Source organism: Tupaia chinensis, unplaced genomic scaffold, assembly GCF_000334495.1.
Source record: "Tupaia chinensis unplaced genomic scaffold, TupChi_1.0 Scaffold000437_1, whole genome shotgun sequence".
Lineage (NCBI taxonomy): Eukaryota > Metazoa > Chordata > Mammalia > Scandentia > Tupaiidae > Tupaia > Tupaia belangeri.
Window position 1 is genome coordinate 844,966 of NW_006159942.1, and position 19,860 is coordinate 864,825.

Genomic DNA, 19,860 nt, shown 5'->3' on the forward strand with positions numbered 1-19,860 from the left:
GTCAAGTGTGACTCCAAGGTTTTTGACCCAAGCATCTGGAAAAATGCCATTAACTAAGATGAGGAAAATTAAAAGAGTGATTAGCTTAGGAGAGAGAGTCAGAAGCTTGGTTTTAGACATGAAATATTTATAATCCCCATGAGTCATCCAATGGAGCCATATAGTAAACAATTAGATATCCAGGTCTGTTGTCAGGGACTGAATTAGGACCCTACAGTGTTTAAAGTCATGGAGACTGGATTAAATCATAGTAGGAGTACGTGTAGGTTGAGAAGAGACAATGTTCAAGAATTGAGCTTTTGAATACTATAGTGTGTTTTGTGTGTGTGTTTTAAGTAGAGGTATTGAAGAGGAGCTGCAGAGGAGATAATGAAGGAGCAGCCAGTGAGCCAGGAAAATAGAATTATCTTAAAAGCCAAAGAGAGTGTTCCAAGGAATAGTGAATAAATCATGCCAAATGTTCCTGAGAAGTCAATTAAGATGAAAACTGGGAATTTACCACTTTATACAGTAAAATAGAGGTCAATGATGAGTTTAATGAGCACATTTTATGCAGTTATATAAATAGCCTTACAGACCCTATAGAGTCCCTAAGTTCTTACAGTACTGTTATGCCATTTGATATTACTAGGACAAAGAGTGCAAGGACAAACCGTAAACATGCTGACTTATTCTGAACTTTTGTCAGGTAAAATATCGGTTGCTTTGAAGTTATAGAAAGAGCTCAGTCATATCTTTTCAATATGTTTTCAGTTAAAAACAAAAGCAAAACCCCAGTTTTTAAATGATATACTGAAGTATTTATACATTGAGATCATATACTGAAGTACAAATTAGAGAATTTTCTTGAACTTCATTAATCTTTTGTTGCTTTTTATAACAGAGTATGAAGAGAGTGGATTGTTGGAAACAGATGAGGTTTGTAAATCAAGTTAATTTTTCATCAACTTGGGAATTAGTGCTTTTATTAATATTATGTTGATCTTTTAAATAAATATTTGTTTAGATTGGTAATAGCGTATTAAAATTTTAGCTTTAAGTTTTAAGTTCATTTACTTTTGAGAAAAGCAAAATGTAGGATAGGAAAATAATACAGATTTTGTAGAATTTCATATTCACATGGACTTAATGGTTGAAAATTTTTCTTCATCGTTACGTACCAGGCTACCCTCGACACAAGGAAAATAGTGGAAGCTTGTAAAGCTAAAACTGATGCTGGAGGGGAAGATGCTATTTTCAAAACCAGAACTTATGACCTTTACATCACTTACGATAAATATTACCAGACTCCACGACTATGGTTATTTGGCTATGATGAGGTAAAAATAGTTTGGCTATGATGAGATAAAAATAAAGACAAATATATTTTAATGTAATATTTTAAGTTGTTGGGTTTAATTTTTATTTTGGGGGATGGGGAAGAAGAGGTTTTTGCTATAGGGTGTGTGTGCTCACCAGACAAAGACAGACAGAGAGAGAGAAAGTGAGCAATCACTCACCAGGGGGGATGGCCACGCCACAATCCCTTCTCCTCCATTCTCTTCTCGGGATCTTGGGCATGCACGCACACACGCCTGGCGTGTTTTAAGCCACTGGGTCTGGTACTCGAACTGTGGTCAACTAACTACATGGGAATCCAGCAATATAGCCATTACACTAACTGCCGGTCCCATTGGGTTTAATTCTTTCATCATATATTTTAGAAATCTTTCTTTTTACAACTTTATGATTAACATTGACCTTGAATGTTTATTTTGAATAAACCGAATTGTTCAGTGTGACAACAGTAATACTAAGAATTAAACAGAGGTCACTGTTACGTATTTATTCCTTGGGCTCCTCTGTTTATCCCTTCAAACTGTAAGGGGAAATTAAACGTGGTATGTTTATTAAATTTTGTTTGAGGTTACATCTGTTGTATATGTAGGCATTTACAAAGTGATCATGTCACAGTACTTTTTCCTTAAGATAGACAGCCTCTTTAACTCATCTATTTATGTAAGTTAGAGGACTATTAAAAGAAAACAAAGTAAGCCTAGTGTTAGAGGTTAAGAGCTAGGGCTTAGGGGACTAGCAGTTAGCGTAATGGCTATGTCGCTGGACTCCCACGTAGTCAACCGCGGTTCGCATCCCAGACCTGGTGGCTTAAAACCCAAGCCGGGCGCGTGTGCGTGCGTGCCCAAGATCCCGAGAGGAGAATGGAGGAGAAGGGATTGCGGCATGGCCATTCCCCAGGGGGGGTGATTGATTTCCCGCTTTCTGTGTCTCTGTCTCTCTCTGTCTGGCGAGTGCACGCACCCTGTAGCAAAAACCTCTCCAAAAAAAAAGAAAAAAAAAAAGCTAGGGCTTAGGTTGCACAGTTAGGGCTTGGGATTGGGGTTAGGGTAAGAAAGAGAAAAAAAAAATTGTTAAGAAGCAAAAGCAAATTAAGACTAAAAGATGAGTTATAAAGTGTTTTTAATTTATTTATTTTTTTGGAGAGGTTTTCGCTATAGGGCGCGTGCACTCGCCAGACAGACAGACAGAGACATAGAGACAGAAAGCGAGAAATCACCCCCCAGGGGGGATGGTCATGCCGCAATCCCTTCTCCTCCATTCTCCTCTCGGGATCTTCAGCATGCACGCACACAGGCCTGGCGTGAGTTCTAAGCCACTGGGTCCGAGACGCGAACCACAGTCGACTACATGGGAGTCCAGCAACATAGCCATTACGCTAACTGCTGGTTCCCAAGTGTTTTCACAGCCACAAACCTACCTTTTTGTGGAATTTTTCTGCATCAGACAGTGACTAATGTTCCATAGCCTGCATGAGCAGATTTTATCTTCCCTTTGTTTGATATAAATAAAGGGTAAGCTTTTCCCCAGATAATCTGATATTTCTAAATAGGCTGGAATTCTAAATTGAGGTAATATGAGTTTGGGGTTTAATATAGTACAATTTTTTTTCCATTCAATGAGAAATTTTATTTCAATTATCCACAAAACAATATTACAATACTTTATAAAAACATTAAACATTAGCCTACCATTCTTTTTTTTTTTTTTTTTTGGAGAAGTTTTCACTATAGGGCGCGTGCGCTCGCCAGACAGAGAGAGACAGAGAGACAGAAAGCGAGAAATCACCCCCCAGGGGCATGGCCACGCCACAGTCCCTTCTCCTCCATTCTCCTCTCGGGATCTTGGGCATGCACGCACACGTGCCTGGCGTGAGTTTTAAGCCACCAGGTCCAGGACGCAAACCGCAGTTAACTACATGGGAGTACAGTGACATAGCCATTACGCTAATTCATTTTAAAAAGTGTGTAGAAGGCTGTTTCTGCCAGCTTCCTTTTTTGGTTAGAGTTAAATTCCACATTAAGACACTGAAGAGAAAAAAAAATTGTTGGAAAAAATATAGTACAAATTAAGTGAGAGACTAGAAGTTTTAAAAAAGTAATTTCAAAATTTTTTTTATGTTTATAGCAACGGCAGCCTTTAACAGTTGAGCACATGTATGAAGACATCAGTCAAGATCATGTGAAGAAAACAGTGACCATTGAAAAGCACCCTCATCTCCCACCACCTCCTATGTGTTCAGTTCACCCATGCAGGTCTGTTTATTAAAAAAAAAAACAACAACAACAAAAAAAACGAGAGGTTGGCAGGTGGAGTGGCGGATAAAGGTGCTGGACTCCCACACGGCTGACCATGTTTCCAATCCCAGACCTGGTGGCTTGCTTTCTCACTTTCCCTTTCTCTTTCTCTCACTGTGTCCCTCTCTGGTCAAATTAAAATAAATAAATAAAAATAAAGTTAAATAAAATAATTCTCTAAGAAAAAAATGAATGAATGGCATGTGGTTAACATGCTGAACTCGCATGTGTTTTCTGGTTAAGTTCTGGACCTGGCAGCTTGAAACTCATGCCAGGCTTGTGTGCATGTATGCCCAACATCCTGAGAGGAGAACGGAGTTGAAGGGATTGTGGCGTGGCCATCCTCCCTGGGGATGATTTCTTGGTTTCTGTCTCTCCGCCTTTCTCGGTCTCTCCAGTGAGTGCACATGCCCTATAGCAAAAATTTCTCAAAAATAAAAAAATGAATGAATGATTAAAAATGTACATATATATGTGAGGAGATATATTTCATGGATTTATCACTTGGGAATTTATAAGTATAGTACTCTAAGAGAAAAAGTTTACTTTTTAAAACAGTTTACGTATTTATTCCTCCATGACACATGGAGAGAAAGAGAGTGATAGGCATTCCTAGAGGATCTTCATGTCAAGACCCACCCACGGGTTCAGCCAGGCATGTATAGGAAGATGTTAGGACATGAACACAGGACCTTCTCATGGGGGTTCACTGCTGATAATTGTGTTACTGCTGTACCACTGGCCTCAAAAATTTACTTAATAAGCAAATAAAATTCTCTTTTGTCTTCCTTTGTAATTATTCTTAATGTTGAGTTAACTATATACATGAAAAAGAGAAAAGCTTACTAATTTATGTTTAACATGGTAAGAATTTTTTTTTGATTCTGCGTACATGTATAGAATGGATCTTTGTGATTTTATTCCTCCTTTTAGAGCTTCAGTCATAGTTTAGAAGGTTTTTGGTTTTTTAAGGTTTCTTTCATAGGGTGCATGCACTTGAAGGAGAGACAGATTCAGTGAGAGGGAAAGTGAGAAATCATCCCCCGGGGGGATGGACATGCTACAGTCCCCCTGTCCTTCCAGTCTCTTCTTGGGATTTTGGGCATGCTAGCACATGCACCCAGCATAAGTTTCAAGCCTCTGGATCTGAGACTCAAACCACAGTTGGTCATGGGGGAGTCCAGCTCTCCAACTACTGTGCTACCTGCTGGTCCTTATTTTGGACTCAAAAACATTGATCATTTAGATCTGATGTGCACTGTTTTAAATGTGCTTTCCTGTGAGTGCATTCTACGTAGATAACCTTGTGCTTTTTCTGGATGACCTATTTATCTCCTCTTATTACTTAGTAAAAGATGTATGAAGGGGGCTGGCAGGTGGCGTGGTGGATAGGGGCACTGGACTCCCACATGGCCAACCACAGTTCAAGTCTCGGACCTGGTGGCTTGCTTTCTCACTTCCTATCTCTCTCTCTCTGTCTCTCTCTGATCAAACTGGAAAATGATAATAATAATAAATAAAGTTAAATAATTCTTTTTAGAAAAAGATGTATGAGGAGTTTCTATACTCATTTAATTTTCATTTGAGAGGTTTTTAGTCTTATCAGATCATTTGCATGTTATAACTTGGGATTGAGATTTTCTTTGTATCATCAGGGCAAAATAAGTGAAACAGTCTATATACACAATTTGTTCAGAATTTTTCTTATAAAAAAAAGTAATGTGCTAATTTCTTTGGTTTATTTCTTTCTGACAAATAACTTCCACAGCTCATTGGTAAATATTGATAGCATCCTAGTAATAATATTCCATTGACTAATTAGATAAAACACTTAGTTTCTTCTTTTTCTAGTTAAAAAAATGTTTTTAAACTTTGTTTTCTATTTTACATATATATTATTTACAATTAATCATGATACATCTTTACTGTGTACAACATGGTTTTTCCTAGCATGGATACAGTGCATATCAGTGAAGACAGAGACATTACCATATACATTATCATCAGCAAATAACATTTTTTTGTGCACGTTAATTAAATGTATTGTTGGGGCCATCAGGTGGCTTAGTGGTTATGGCGCTGGACTCCCAAATGACTGACAATAGTTTGAAACCCAGACCTGGTGACTTAAAAATCACACAGGGTATGTGTGCTTGCATGCCCAAAAATCCCAGGAAGAGAACAGAGGAGATGGGATTGTAGTATGGCCATCCCCCCAGGGCATGGTTTCTCACTTTCCCTCTCACTGTCTCTTTCTCTGGCTAGCACATACACCCTGTGGCCAAAACCGTAAAAAAAAATGTATTGCTTGTTTTTGCCATATTCCTCTCCTTTCTCCTATTACTTCACCCCCTGTTACCTGCCCCCTCTTCCCTGTATTATCTCTAATATCTATAGTTGCTGTCTCTGCTACTGTACCTTCTAGTTTTTCAGTTTCTATTGTAGAGTGCAGACATTGGTATCCATTGAATGGGGACATCCAAAGAGCCTGTCTTTCATATTCTGGCATGCTCTGCTTAGCATTAAGTCTTCCATATTTGTCCACTTTGTATCAAATTTTAGGGTCTCATTGTTTTTTTATGGCTGAATAATATTCCATAGAGGGCCACATTTTTTCAATACACTTGTCTGTTTTTGGACATTTGGATTGAGTCCATGTACTAGCAATTGTAAATAATGTTATAATAAACATGGTTGTGCAAGTGTTTTTCCAACTGAGGATTTTCCTATCTTCTGGGTAGATACCTAAGAGTGGATTACTAGCTCGTTTGGTAGTTCTACTTGTAGGTTTCTGAGAAATCTCCACATCATTCTCCACAGTGGTTGTACTAATCTACGTTTTCACAAACAGTATAGGAGAGTTCCCTTTTCAACATAGCCTTGCCAGCACTGATTATTCTGTATTTTTTAAATTTTAGCCATATGACTGGGGTTAAGTGGTAACTCATTGTGGTTTTGATTTGCATTTCCTTATGATAAGTTGTTTGAGCATATATTCATATGCTTTTTGGCCATTCATATGTCTCCCTTGGAGAGTTGTTTGTTCAGTTCGTTTATGCATCTTTTAATTGGATTTTTTTTGGCAGGTAAGCTGCTTGTGTTCCCTGTGTATTCTGGTTACCAGTCCCTTATCTGAGGTGTAGTTTGCAAATATATTCTCCCATTCTATGGGTTGTTTCCTCACTCTGATTATTGTTTCTTTTGCTGTATGGAAACTTTTTAGCCTAATATAGTCCCATTTGTCTATTTTTGGGACTATTGCTTGTGCTTTGGGGATCTTCTTTAAGAAGCTTTTGCCTACTCCAAGGTCTCCAAGAGGTTTCCCTGGTTTTTTTTTTTTTTTCCATTTTCTATAAACTCTTTATTCCCAACTTTACACAATAGAAAGTCTAATTCATTTTTTCAATTTGTTTTTGTTAAGTGTTGTCTCACTGTAAAAACTAATATTTGGGAGTCATTAGTTTTGAATGATATAATCTAAAAGATTTTCATATTTGAGAGTCATCTTGTTGTTCCCCCTATGGTTTCAGGTTTTAGGGTAGTGTTTATCAAGGTGAAGCATGCCTGTTTCTGAGGTACAAACTTTTCTTATGTGGAGGAAAGAGATAAGTAATATAACTGGCAATTAAGTTAGTAATTTCCATAAAATAAATACTGTGTTATGGAATAGATGTAAATATAGCAAAGAAGCTGGGAATTGCCTATAAGATGAAACTTCAAGGACATTTAGTCTTTCTACTGGCTCCATCAGATTGTGCCTTCACATTCTCAGAGCTAATGCATTAACTCTCATCTTCTAGGTTTCTTCTTCATGAAAGATATATTTGTAAAAACTGAGGTTTATATTTGAAAGATTTCTTCTTTTGTATATTACCTTTTCCTTAGTTTATATATTCAGACAACTGCTTTTTATTTTTGGAGAGTTTTTTTGCTATAGGGCACATGTGCTTGCCAGAAAGACAGAGAGAGAGAGACAGAAAGCAAGAAATCACCCCCAGGGGGGATGGCCACACCACAACCCCTTCTCCTCCATTCTCCTCTCGGGATCTTGGGCACGCACGCACATGCACCCAGCATGAGTTTAAGCCACCAGGTCTAGGATTCAAATTGCAGTTGACTACATGGAAGTCCAGCTACATAGCCATTACACTAACTACTGGTCCCACAGACAACTACTTTGATATCATTCTTTTCTGTAGCACAGGAGAGACAGTAGTTGGCATGAAAAAATTTGTGGATAGTATAGAAACTTCAGACACATAACCTTTCCTCATAAAAAGTCAAAAAAAGATTTAAAAATAGGATCAGCTAAATTTTACAATACTGACTTGGACAACAAAATTATAAACTTTTTGACTCAGACAAATTAGCTTATTTTGAACCCTCTCAGTTTTGGCTTAGTCTCAGCTAAATTATTTAAACAGTAGGAATTTTAGAATATAGAAATCTCTTTGCCTTCTAACCAGTTATTACTGTGTAACTTTTTGAATTTGTCTGGTCTAATTCTTTTTGTTCCTTAGAACAGACAGCCTTATTTCATATTGTCTCCTGGCATGACTTCCCCTTCTCTGTTTTTTTGCCCCCATTATCAGAAAGCTAATCTATAGTGTTCGTAATGACTGTCATAGCTATGTAAAATTACCTCCTCCATTGGAACTGTTTCAACACTCTAAGGAGTAGAGTGGCATTATTTTATAATATGACTATTACGTGTTAAAAATTAATTCATCAACAGTACAGTAAATTTCACAAATAAAAGCATGCTTGTCCTGTTTTGATCTACACTAAAAAGATTTTTTTTTTTCCACTTTTAGACATGCTGAGGTGATGAAGAAAATCATTGAGACTGTTGCAGAAGGAGGGGGAGAACTTGGTGTTCATATGTATCCTTACCTGTGTGTGTGATTGGTGGCAAATGGCTTAGAAGATTTTTTTTTTTGCATGTGGGAGGAGAATTTAATGTAATCTTTAATGATACAGTACCTATAATTTCTTTTAGTCCCTTATTTTTAGAAATCCTAGTGGGAGTCTTTAAATTTTTTTTAGAAAATGCTAAATTGTGGTAGTTATGACTTAGATGCCAACTGATTTGAATCAGTTTGGTGCTAGGTTTACTGGATTTGGTGGTTCATACTACTTAATGTTAGATGTAAACTGAGTGGTCATCGCTATCTTTAGAGGACAGATAATGTGATTACTGCTAATAAAGTATGTCCTTCAGAGGAACTCAGGGCTGATTTGACTTTTAAACAAACCAAAACCTTTTGGTACAAACTCTAGTTACTTCTCAAATCTTTTTATGCATAATTGACTCATTTCTATATTAGAGGACAGGTAGCGAGTTGGAAAATTTTTTTGTATATATAACTGATATGAAATTATTGGTTCCCCAGTAAAAATTAAATAAGCTCTTAATGTTTTCTGGTACAATGTAACATGGAAAAAATTTCAGTTTTATTTAAGATAGTCTAGTATTCTATAGATTTTATGGATTCTATAGCAAATGCATATACTAGCCTAGAGTCAGTTTATTATAAAAGGTTTCTATTAGGTTTTTCTTTTTTGTTACAGTGTTTTTATACTCTTTATCCTGCCTCATTTTCTGTCATACTCCAGTAAACATATAAACAGTAAAAGGGGCCAAGTAAAGGAGTAAATTTTATACTCATTTAAACATGGACAACCTTGTTCTTATTTTTATATCAAAGTAATCAGGTTTATATGAATTTCTGTTCTTTAAAAAGTTTCAAATTCAAATATTAAAATGGGTGATTGTAAGTCATAGAAAGCTTCATGTTAAATAGACACAAACTTACATGATTGAATTTCTTCAATAAAATTGATTTGAGATTTTTTTTTTTGAGAAAGTAATGCTTAAAATAGATAATTACACTGTAGACTTAAATACAGTACTATTTGCAAATCTTATTTTCCTTAACTAAAGATATTTAGGTATCTTCTAATTTTCTTGAAATTTGTACAAGCTGTCATTCCAACCATAGAGTATGACTACACAAGACACTTCACAATGTAATGAAGAGAGCAAAGATTCTACCCTAATTGTTGGTTCTGATTTTTAAAGAATTAACCCATAGATGTGACCATTGACCATATTCACCAATATCAATAATTTCTCTAATAAAGGGACTTATATGTTTATGCATTAAATAAAAAAATGTTCCACTACCAGCCTTATTTGTTTAATAAAAATGAGTGTAAAGAGATGGTTTTCTTGCTTTTTATCAAAAGGTTATCATAGGAATTCCTCAAGTAACGATGTGTCTTATGTAGAATGATGACAGAATATGTTTAGTTCACATTTATGAGGAAGGTATTAAATATATAAGAGTGTCAAAACCAGGACTAGAAAATACTACATGTTGGAGCTATCCGGCGGCCTGGCTGACTGTGATTCGAGCCCCTCGCCTGGTGGCTTGCTTTCTCACTTTCTCTCTCCCTCTTTTACTCTTCTCCTCCCATTCCCTCTCTCTTTACCTCTCTCTCTCTTTCTCTGGTGAGTGTACATACCCTATACTAAATTTTAAAAAATGATAAGTAAAATTAAATCTTTTTTAAAAGAAGAAAATACTATGTTAGACTAACTTCCCTTTCTCTCATTGTTCCTTTTGTCTTCCCTTTCTTAACCCCTCCCCAAGTCTCTTATCTGTTAATAGCTAATATTTATGAAGCACTATGTACCAGAAGTATGCCAAGTACTATTATGTATCTTGTTTCCTGATTATTGATACCACCAAAGTTATTTTTTTGGAATGTATTTCTCTTGTGATTACCCAGTAGGGTACATATAGATCCCTTTGTTGTGTCACATCACTTCATAGATCTGGGTACAGGAATTCAGAAAGGCAAGTGTTCTGTTCCGGGATACATAGTGTGAGGTGAGAAGTAGGACCTAGATCCTTTGACGACTCCTCAGTTTTCATTGTCATTACGCCCCTATGTCACCTCTCTTTTCTGCTCTTCCTAGTCTATGTAAAGTGAAGTGGCTATTGTTTCACTTAGGGTCCTTTGTTTTTTCCTCCTCATTCAAGAATATTCTCCTTATCTCTGGTATCTCCTTATTTGCCTTTTCCAATTATAGTCCAATTCTTGTGTTGCAGAGAAATTTCTATAATGAAGGTGATAACTTAGTAGAGGTAATGTATTTGATATGGGCTAATACAGAAATACACGTAAAGATGTTTTCTTTTTTTTCTTTTTAAGAATTATTGGGACCAGCAGTTAGCATAATTGTTATGTCCCTGAACTCCCATGTAGTGGACCGTGGTTCAAGTCCTGGACCCAGTGGCTTAAACTCACACCCAGGTGCGTGTGCGTGCCCAAGATCCCGAGAGGAGAATGGAGGAGAAGGGATTGCGGCATAGCCATACCCCCTGGGGGGTGATTTCTTGCTTTCTGTCTCTGTCTGTCTCTTGTCTTTCTGGCGAGCTCATGAGCCCTATAGCGAAAACCACTCCAAAAAAAAAAAATTATTTAACTTATTTTATTTTTAATTTGAACAGAGAGAGACAGAGCAAGAGAGAAAGAGAAAGTGGTTTGCCAGGTCTGGTACTCGAACCACAGTCAGCCCTGTGGGAGTCCAGTGCCCCTAACCATCATGCCACCTGCAAATTAATAAAATTAAATTAAATAATTATTTTTTAAAAAATGTGCTTGGTTGTGTGGCCAGAAGCTACTCTCTTAATTTAATCTTCCAAATTGACATACTATTTTATTTTTGAATATCTTTAATTGAAGCGGTCTTCAGTGTTAGGTGTTATATTGTCAGGATTTTTCTCAGTCACGTTTTTATAAAAAGTACAGATACCCTCATTATAGTTTCATTTTGGTTTTGTCATTAAACCATCATATTTATCTCAGTCACCACTAGGTGGCACACATTTATTTTCTTGTCATGCCTTTTTACTTTTCTGTTTTTTTAGTTGAATCTTTACATGGTGCTCCAGTACATGATCCAAAATGAATATGTTAATGGTATAAATATGTTTTTGTCAATTCAGATTTATAGCACTCCTTGAGAATGAGTTATTTAATGAGCAATAAAATTGTGTTGATGAGTTTAAAATTGAAATTCAAATTATGGATAATCTTGTCTTCATATCCAGTTTTTTTGGTTTTGTTTTGTTTTTAAGAGATTTTTATTACCAGGTTTGTGCGCTGGCCAGACAGACAGCGACAGAAAGTGAGAAAGCACCCCCAGGGGGGATGGCCACGCTGAAATCCCTTCTCTTCCATTCTCCTCTCGGAATCTTGGGCACGTGTGCACACGCGCCTGGCGTGAGTTTTAAGCCAACAGGTCTGGGACTCAAAACTGTGGTCAACTACGTGGAAGTCCAGCGATATAGCCATTATGCTAACTATTGGTCCCTTCATATCCAGTTTTTTAATTTTAGTTCTATAGTATTTGAAACATCTGTTTCCTTTAAGGAGTAACGAAAGGCAATTTTTTAAAACTTTTTGTTTAGAAATTATTGTAGATTTACAGAACACTTCTAAAGATAGCAGAATTCTGTGTGCCCTTTACCCATCTTCCTCCATTGTTAATATCTTAGAGAACTGGGTTTGCCCATTCGCCTAGTACATAAGGCAGCCAGAATTCACATGTCTGACCGTGGCTCAGATCCTAGCCCTGGTGGCTAGAAAAGCAAATGGGGGGGTGCATGCTCAGTCAACAAAGTGGAGGAATGGGGAAGAGATGGTGATGACTACATACCATTTGGAGGCTACTTGCTCATCTGTCTCCATCTTCTGTCACTCTAGAGTGTACCTGCTCTCTGGCAATGCAAAAGACTTAAATAAACATGATATGCTTATCAAAAATAAATTAACTTTGGGGCCAGCAAGAGGCATGGGGGTTAAGTGCTAGACTCCCACATGACTGACAGTGGCTCAAGTCCCAGACCTGGTAGCTTGAAAATTATGCCGGGTGCATGTGCGTGCATGCCCAAAATCCAGATAGGAGTTTGGAGGAGAAGGAATTGCATTGTGGCCATCCCCCTTGAGGGGGTGATTTCTCACTTCTCACTGTCTCTCTCTGGTGAGCACATGCCCTATAGTAAAAAGCTTAAAAAAAAAAACCTAATGAGGAATACTCCATTGCATTTAGTTGTCATGCCTTAATTTCTTCCAATCTATCACAGTTTTTCTTTTTGTCTTTAATGACTTTTGAAGATAAAAGGTCACAAATTTTGTATAGTGTTCCTCAATTTGTGTTTGATGTTTTTCTCGTGATTCACCTGCAGTTAGGAATTCTGGGGAAGATAGCACACATGCAATGTGTCCTCTTTTTCTTACGTCAGGTGGTACTTGTCAAGGCAGATACTGAGGTCTGCCAGATTTTTCTACAGTACGATTGCTCTTTGTTCCTTTCTGTTTTTATAAGTGATTTACTGAGCATACAGAAGTTTATAGACTCAATGGGAGAGAAAATTAGTCTTTGCTTCCTGGAGAAAGGACTGTCAAAGACTGCATGGACATGTAGAATAACCACAGCAATTGGTAAGTTTTAGAAGAAATGCTTTGTAATGCAAATACTTAGTTTCTCATTAAAGTTTCACCCAGTAATTTTAGCATTCTTCTGTGGGTCTTGCCTGCAACAGTTATTACTGTGGTATGCTAATAATGTGTCATTTCTTTTGCCTTTAACACACTGCCTTGGTGACTATAGTAAACCTTGAAATTGGGTAGTGTGAGCCTTCCTCCTTACTTTAAAAGAATTGTTTGGGGTATCTTTATTTCTTTACCTTTCTGTATAGATTATCAAACCAGCTTATCTATCCAAAAAGTTTTCTGGAATTTTTATTGAAAGTGCTTTGACTCTGTAGGTCAAGTAAGAGAAATCACGTCTTAATGTTGAGTCTTCGAATCTCTGAGTACAGTGTGTGTCTACTTAGATTTTCTTTGATTTCTTTGATTCTGTAAATATTTTATTAGATGTTACCTTGGTACTTTACATATTTTTGGTGCTAAATTTATTTTTTACTTCAAATTCCAATTATACTTTTAAGGTTGTCTGTTTGGTTTTAATTCTGTTGTCAGAGAGCATGTGCACTCACCAGAGAGACAAAGCAACTCCAAATGGGACATGGTTACACTGTAATCCTTTCTCCTCCAATTCTCCATCTCATCAGGATTTGGGGCACCATTATACCACATGTTTTTGTTTTGGTTTTTTTTGGAGAGATTTTTTTTTGCTATAGGGCACGTGCGCTTGCCAGAGAGAAACATAGAGACAGAAAGCGAGAAATCACCCCCCAGGGTGGATGGTCACGCTGCAATCCCTTCTCCTCCATTCTCCTCTCGGGATCTTGGGCATGCATGCACACGTGCCCGGCATGAGTTTTAAGCCACCGGGTCCAGGATGCAAACCGTGGTCGACTACGTGGGAATCCAGCAACATAGCCATTACGCTAACTGCTGGTTCCCAATATACCACATGTTTTTTAAGCCACTGGGGCCAGCATTTGAACTACAGTTGCCATGTGGGATCTGGCTCCCAGTGCAGAGTCCTGGCTGGCTCAGGAATAAGGATTCCATATATACGGACTGACCTTGTATCCTGCAAAGTTGCAGAAGTCTTTTCATTCGTTTGTTTTTGTTTTTGCTATAGGGTGTATGTTTGCCAGAGAGAGCGCGAGCGAGCGATGGAAAGTTAGAAATCACTGTCCAGGGGTGATGGCTATACTGTAGTCCTTTCTATTCCATTCTCCCCTCAGGATTTTGGGTGGGCATGACAAATGCTGGGTGTGATCTTCAAGCTCTTGGGTCTGGAACTCAGCAGAATCAGCCATGTGAAATTGAGGGCCTTAATCTCCACACCACCTGCTGGCCCCACTAAAGTAATTTTTTTTTTTTCTAAAGTAGTTTTAGCCTGGGGTTGGTAGGTGGCGTAGTGGTTAAAGGCGCTGGACTCCCAAATGACTGACTGCAGGTTGAGTCCCACACCAAAAAACTTTCTCTCTTTCCCGCTTTCTGTCTCTGGTCAAATTAAATGATAATAAGTTGAATAAAATAATTCTTTTTTTAAAAAATGTTTTAACCTTGGAGTTCTTGCACTTGCCATGGCTAGGGGTGGGAAGAGAAAGGGGAAGGTAAAGTGAGGAATTAACCCCTCACTTTAGGGGAAGTGGCCACATCTCAATCCCTTCTCTGTTTTCCTCCCAGGATCTTAGGCATACATGTCCACACACCCAACGTGAGTTTCAAGCCATTGGGGCTGGTCCTCGAACCATGGTCAGTCATGTGGGAATCCAGTAATGTAACTCCTATGCCATTTGCTGGTCCACTAAAGTAATTTTTTTTTGAGAATTTTTTTTTGCTATAGGGCTCATACGCTTGTCAGAAAGTCAGAGAGAGAGAGTCAGAAAGTGAGCAATCACCCCCCGGGGGATGGCCATACCGCAATCCCTTCTCCTCCATTCTCCTTTCAGGATCTTGGCTAGCACCCACACGTGCCCGGTGTGAGTGTAAGTCACTGGGTCCAGGACTCGAACCGCAGTCAACTACATGGGAGCCCAGCGACATAGCCATTATGCCAACTGCTGGTCCCATACTAAAGTAATTTTAATCTAGTAGTTTATTGTAGGTTTTAGATTTTCTGCAAATATAGACAATTTTACTTCTTGCTTTCCCATCTCTTTGTATTTTCTTGCTTCATTGAATCATCTAGGATTTGCAGTATAATGCTGGGTAGGGATGATGATGGGACGTCTTTGCTTTGTTCCTGATCTTTGAGAGAAAGTGCTCAGTTTCTCACCGTTAAGTAGAATGCTAACTCTACTATTTTGTAGACGCCCTTTATAAGGGTAAGGAAGCTCCCGTCTAGTCAACCTAGTTTGTGGAGAGTTTTTATTAATGTCAATGTTTTTTTAATTTTTTCCTACTTCTATGAGATGATCATATATTTTAAAAGAATTATTTAACTTTATTCTTAATTTGATGAGAGAGAAAGGAGAAAGCAAGCCACCAGGTCCGAGACTCACACCATGGTTGACCATGTGGGAGTCTGTCATCCTTAGCTACCACACCACCTGCTGGCCCCAAGACGATCATAGGATTTTTTTAAATTTTGTCTAGTAATTTGGTTGATTACATTGATTATTGAGACAGCCTTGGACATTTCTTTGGATGAACCTCATACTACCATTTTGATATTGGATTCAGTTTCCTAAATTTTATTAATGAATTTTGCATCTTGCTCTAGATATTGGCCTCTAGTTTTCTTCTAAAATCTTTGATTTTGGTTTGAGGGTAATGGCTAGCTTCATAATAGCAATTGGGAAGTGTTTCCTATTTTCTGAAAAGAGGTTATATAGTATTAGATTTGCCAGTAAAATCAGCTGGACCTTTTTTTTTTTTTTTTTACATTTTGAAAAATAGAATTTATTATACATAGGACTATTACTTGGGTGAATTTGGTAGTTTGCATTTTTGAAGACATTTTCTTCAGTTGTATAGAGAGAAGGGAAAGCTCTGGTGGCATTTCTGCTTCTCGTGTAGCTGCCATTCCCCTCCCTTGGGTCACTTCCTCCCCATAATGGGTACTTCCTCTGGCGCTTCCTGATGTTTGCCAGGTGCAATTTACAGAGGAGGAGCTAGTAAGAGGATGTGGACTTTCCCTGTTATCTTCAGCCCTAGGGGTTTTACACTGATCTCCATTTTGCACCCTATCTTCACTAGTTTTTCACAATGCCCTACCCCATGTGGGCATGTTTTACAACTCTGCTTCTTATAGAGGAGATTTTGAAAAAATTATTTTATCTGCAACTTAGATTTGCATGAGGTCTTGAAATTAGTTCTGCGTTTTTTTTTAAATGTTAGTTTTTTCATGACATATATGCTGGGTGACCCCTGACAAGGTGGAGCCAGCAGGTGGTGTGGAGGTTAAGGCCCTCGATTTCACATAGCTGATTCTGCTGAGTTCCAGATCCAAGAGCTTGAAGATCACACCCAGCATTTGTCAGTCTTCCCTGCAGCCATCTATCCAGCCAGCATTGTTGGCACACCTGGCATGTACCTGAAGACCCAGGTTTGAAACCCTGGACCTTCTCATGTGGCCTCAGCATCATGGATCATCACCACTTCTTTCTCTGTTTTCTAAAACGATTTTGAGATACTCTTCAGTTAAGCTAAATGGTGGAAGAATGTTTATTCTGACCTCTGTAAATGATCTAACCTGGAACTATAAGATAATTTGATGGCTAAGCAACTAAGCAACTGCTGTATAACATGTTGGTGTTTACATTTTCTAGCAGTTGGAAAATAATTGGTATATATATATATATTTTTTTTTTTTGGAGAGATTTTCACTGTAGGGCGTGTGCGCTCGCCAGACAGACAGAGAGAGACATAGAGACAGAAAGCGAGAAATCACCCCCCAGGGGGGATGGTCACGCCGCAATCCCTTCTCCTCCATTCTCCTCTCGGGATCTTGGGCACGCACGCACACGCGCCCGGCGTGAGATTTAAGCCACCGGGTCTGAGACGCGAACCGCGGTCGACTACGTGGGAGTCCAGCGACATAGCCATTACGCTAACTGCTGGTTCCCTCAAAGGATATTTTTAAATAAATTAATATTTTACCTCCTTCCTAGGAAAGTGTTCCTCACATTGTAGCAAGTTGTTAACTGGAATCATAAATGCTAGTGATTCAATTTTCTTGTTCTAGTCTCTGCTCATACCTGTTTGAAAATCCCATGCTATAGGGACTGTAGTTATGATTTCATAGGTTTGTACTTACCTTCAAATTTACCAAGTCGTATACTCTAAATATGTAGTGTTCTTTGTACGTTAACCATATCTCATTAAACTGGTGGAAAAAAAAAAAAAGTCATGCTGCAATCCTTTCTTTTCTTTTCTTTCTTTTCTTTTTCTTTTTAAAAAATTTTGCCAGAAGATGTGTATGCTCACCAGAAGAGCAGCAAGACAATAAGTGGGGGAGAAGAAAAAACCCTCCTTAAGGAATTGTCACACCATTATCCCTTCTCCTTCATTCTTTCCTCCTCTCAAAATTTTGGGTATATACACATGCATGCACACGCACCTGACATCTTTTTTTTTTTTTTTACATTTTGAAAAATAGAATTTATTATACATAGGACTGCTACTTGGGTGAATTTGGTAGTTTGCATTTTTGAAGACATTTTCTTCAGTTGTATAGAGAGAAGGGAAAGCTCTGGTGGCATTTCTGCTTCTCGTGTAGCTGCCATTCCCCTCCCTTGGGTCACTTCCTCCCCATAATGGGTACTTCCTCTGGCGCTTCCTGATGTTTGCCAGGTGCAATTTACAGAGGAGGAGCTAGTAAGAGGATGTGGACTTTCCCTGTTATCTTCAGCCCTAGGGGTTTTACACTGATCTCCATTTTGCACCCTATCTTCACTAGTTTTTCACAATGCCCTACCCCATGTGGGCATGTTTTACAACTCTGCTTCTTATAGAGGAGATTTTGAAAAAATTATTTTATCTGCAACTTAGATTTGCATGAGGTCTTGAAATTAGTTCTGCGTTTTTTTTTAAATGTTAGTTTTTTCATGACATATATGCTGGGTGACCCCTGACAAGGTGGAGCCAGCAGGTGGTGTGGAGGTTAAGGCCCTCGATTTCACATAGCTGATTCTGCTGAGTTCCAGATCCAAGAGCTTGAAGATCACACCCAGCATTTGTCAGTCTTCCCTGCAGCCATCTATCCAGCCAGCATTGTTGGCACACCTGGCATGTACCTGAAGACCCAGGTTTGAAACCCTGGACCTTCTCATGTGGCCTCAGCATCATGGATCATCACCACTTCTTTCTCTGTTTTCTAAAACGATTTTGAGATACTCTTCAGTTAAGCTAAATGGTGGAAGAATGTTTATTCTGACCTCTGTAAATGATCTAACCTGGAACTATAAGATAATTTGATGGCTAAGCAACTAAGCAACTGCTGTATAACATGTTGGTGTTTACATTTTCTAGCAGTTGGAAAATAATTGGTATATATATATATATTTTTTTTTTTTGGAGAGATTTTCACTGTAGGGCGTGTGCGCTCGCCAGACAGACAGAGAGAGACATAGAGACAGAAAGCGAGAAATCACCCCCCAGGGGGGATGGTCACGCCGCAATCCCTTCTCCTCCATTCTCCTCTCGGGATCTTGGGCATGCACGCACACGCGCCCGGCGTGAGTTTTAAGCCACCGGGTCCGGGACACAAACCGCGGTCGACTACGTGGGAGTCCAGCGACATAGCCATTACGCTAACTGCTGGTTCCCTATTTTTAAAAGTTCATTGAAATAAGTAAATTATTTTGAAGTTCCCAAAGCACACTGCAAAACTCACTTGTCTAAAGAATACATAGTTCAGGGACCAGCAGTTAGCGTAATGGCTATGTCGCTGGACTCCCATGTAGTTGACGGTGGTTCGCGTCCCAGACCTAGTGGCTTAAACTCATGCCAGGCGGGAACCAGCAGTTAGTGTAATGGCTATGTCGCTGGACTCCCACGTAGTCGACTGTGTCGCGTCCTGGACTTGTTGGCTTAAAACTCACGCCGAGCGCGTGTGCGTGCTTCGTGCTCAAGATCCTGAGAGGAGAATGGAGTAGAAGGGATTGCGGTATGGCCATTTCCCCCTGGGAAGTGATCTTGCTTTCTGTCTCTCTGTCTCTCTCTGTCTTTCTGGTGAGCGCCCGCGCCCTCTAGGGAAAAACCTCTCCCCCCAAAAAAGAAAAAAAAAATACATAGTTCATATCGAGGGTTTTGGACTTTAATTTCAAAATAGAAGAGACAGCCATGCAACTTAAACCTAATGTCTCTTTAAAAATATTAAGTAGGAATGGCAGATCTGTAGAAGACATTCTTTTATAGCGATGTAAGTTCTAGTAAGATGATTCATAGGTGAAGCTGATTACTTGTTAAGCTACTGAATAGAGGATGCTTTGTATTTGTTGTTTGTACTCAATCCTACTTCCAAACAAAGGTTTAAGGAGCATTTAGTTCTTCCGTATTCTTATATATGAGAGGTTTTCAAAAGTTCATGGAAAATGAGAACTAAGAAAACATGCATGGATTTCAGAATTTTTACCCACAAGATGGACTCGTACTTAAATCTTAAATTCCATTTTCCCCGAAGTCTTTGAAATCCTCGTGCCTGAGTGAAAGTAAATATGCCTTGATTAGAGTATTATATGAGCCTAAAAATTCCAAAGAGAGTAAAATATAAACTTCCTGTTAAAAA

At 38.5% G+C, this 19,860-nt stretch overlaps 1 protein-coding gene across 1 annotated transcript in view; it reads left to right on the forward strand.

Moving 5' to 3' along the window:
• Positions 1-9,854, forward strand: part of ATG3 (autophagy related 3) — a 36,808-nt gene extending 26,954 nt beyond the window's left edge. The window contains exons 8-12 of the mRNA XM_006155124.3: positions 884-918; positions 1,164-1,319; positions 3,463-3,590; positions 8,447-8,515; positions 9,585-9,854. Of these exons, the coding sequence (XP_006155186.1) occupies positions 884-918; positions 1,164-1,319; positions 3,463-3,590; positions 8,447-8,515; positions 9,585-9,666 (470 nt within the window). The 3' untranslated portion in view covers positions 9,667-9,854. The remainder of the gene's footprint in view (positions 1-883; positions 919-1,163; positions 1,320-3,462; positions 3,591-8,446; positions 8,516-9,584) is intronic.
• The last annotated feature ends 10,006 nt before the right edge of the window (positions 9,855-19,860 follow it).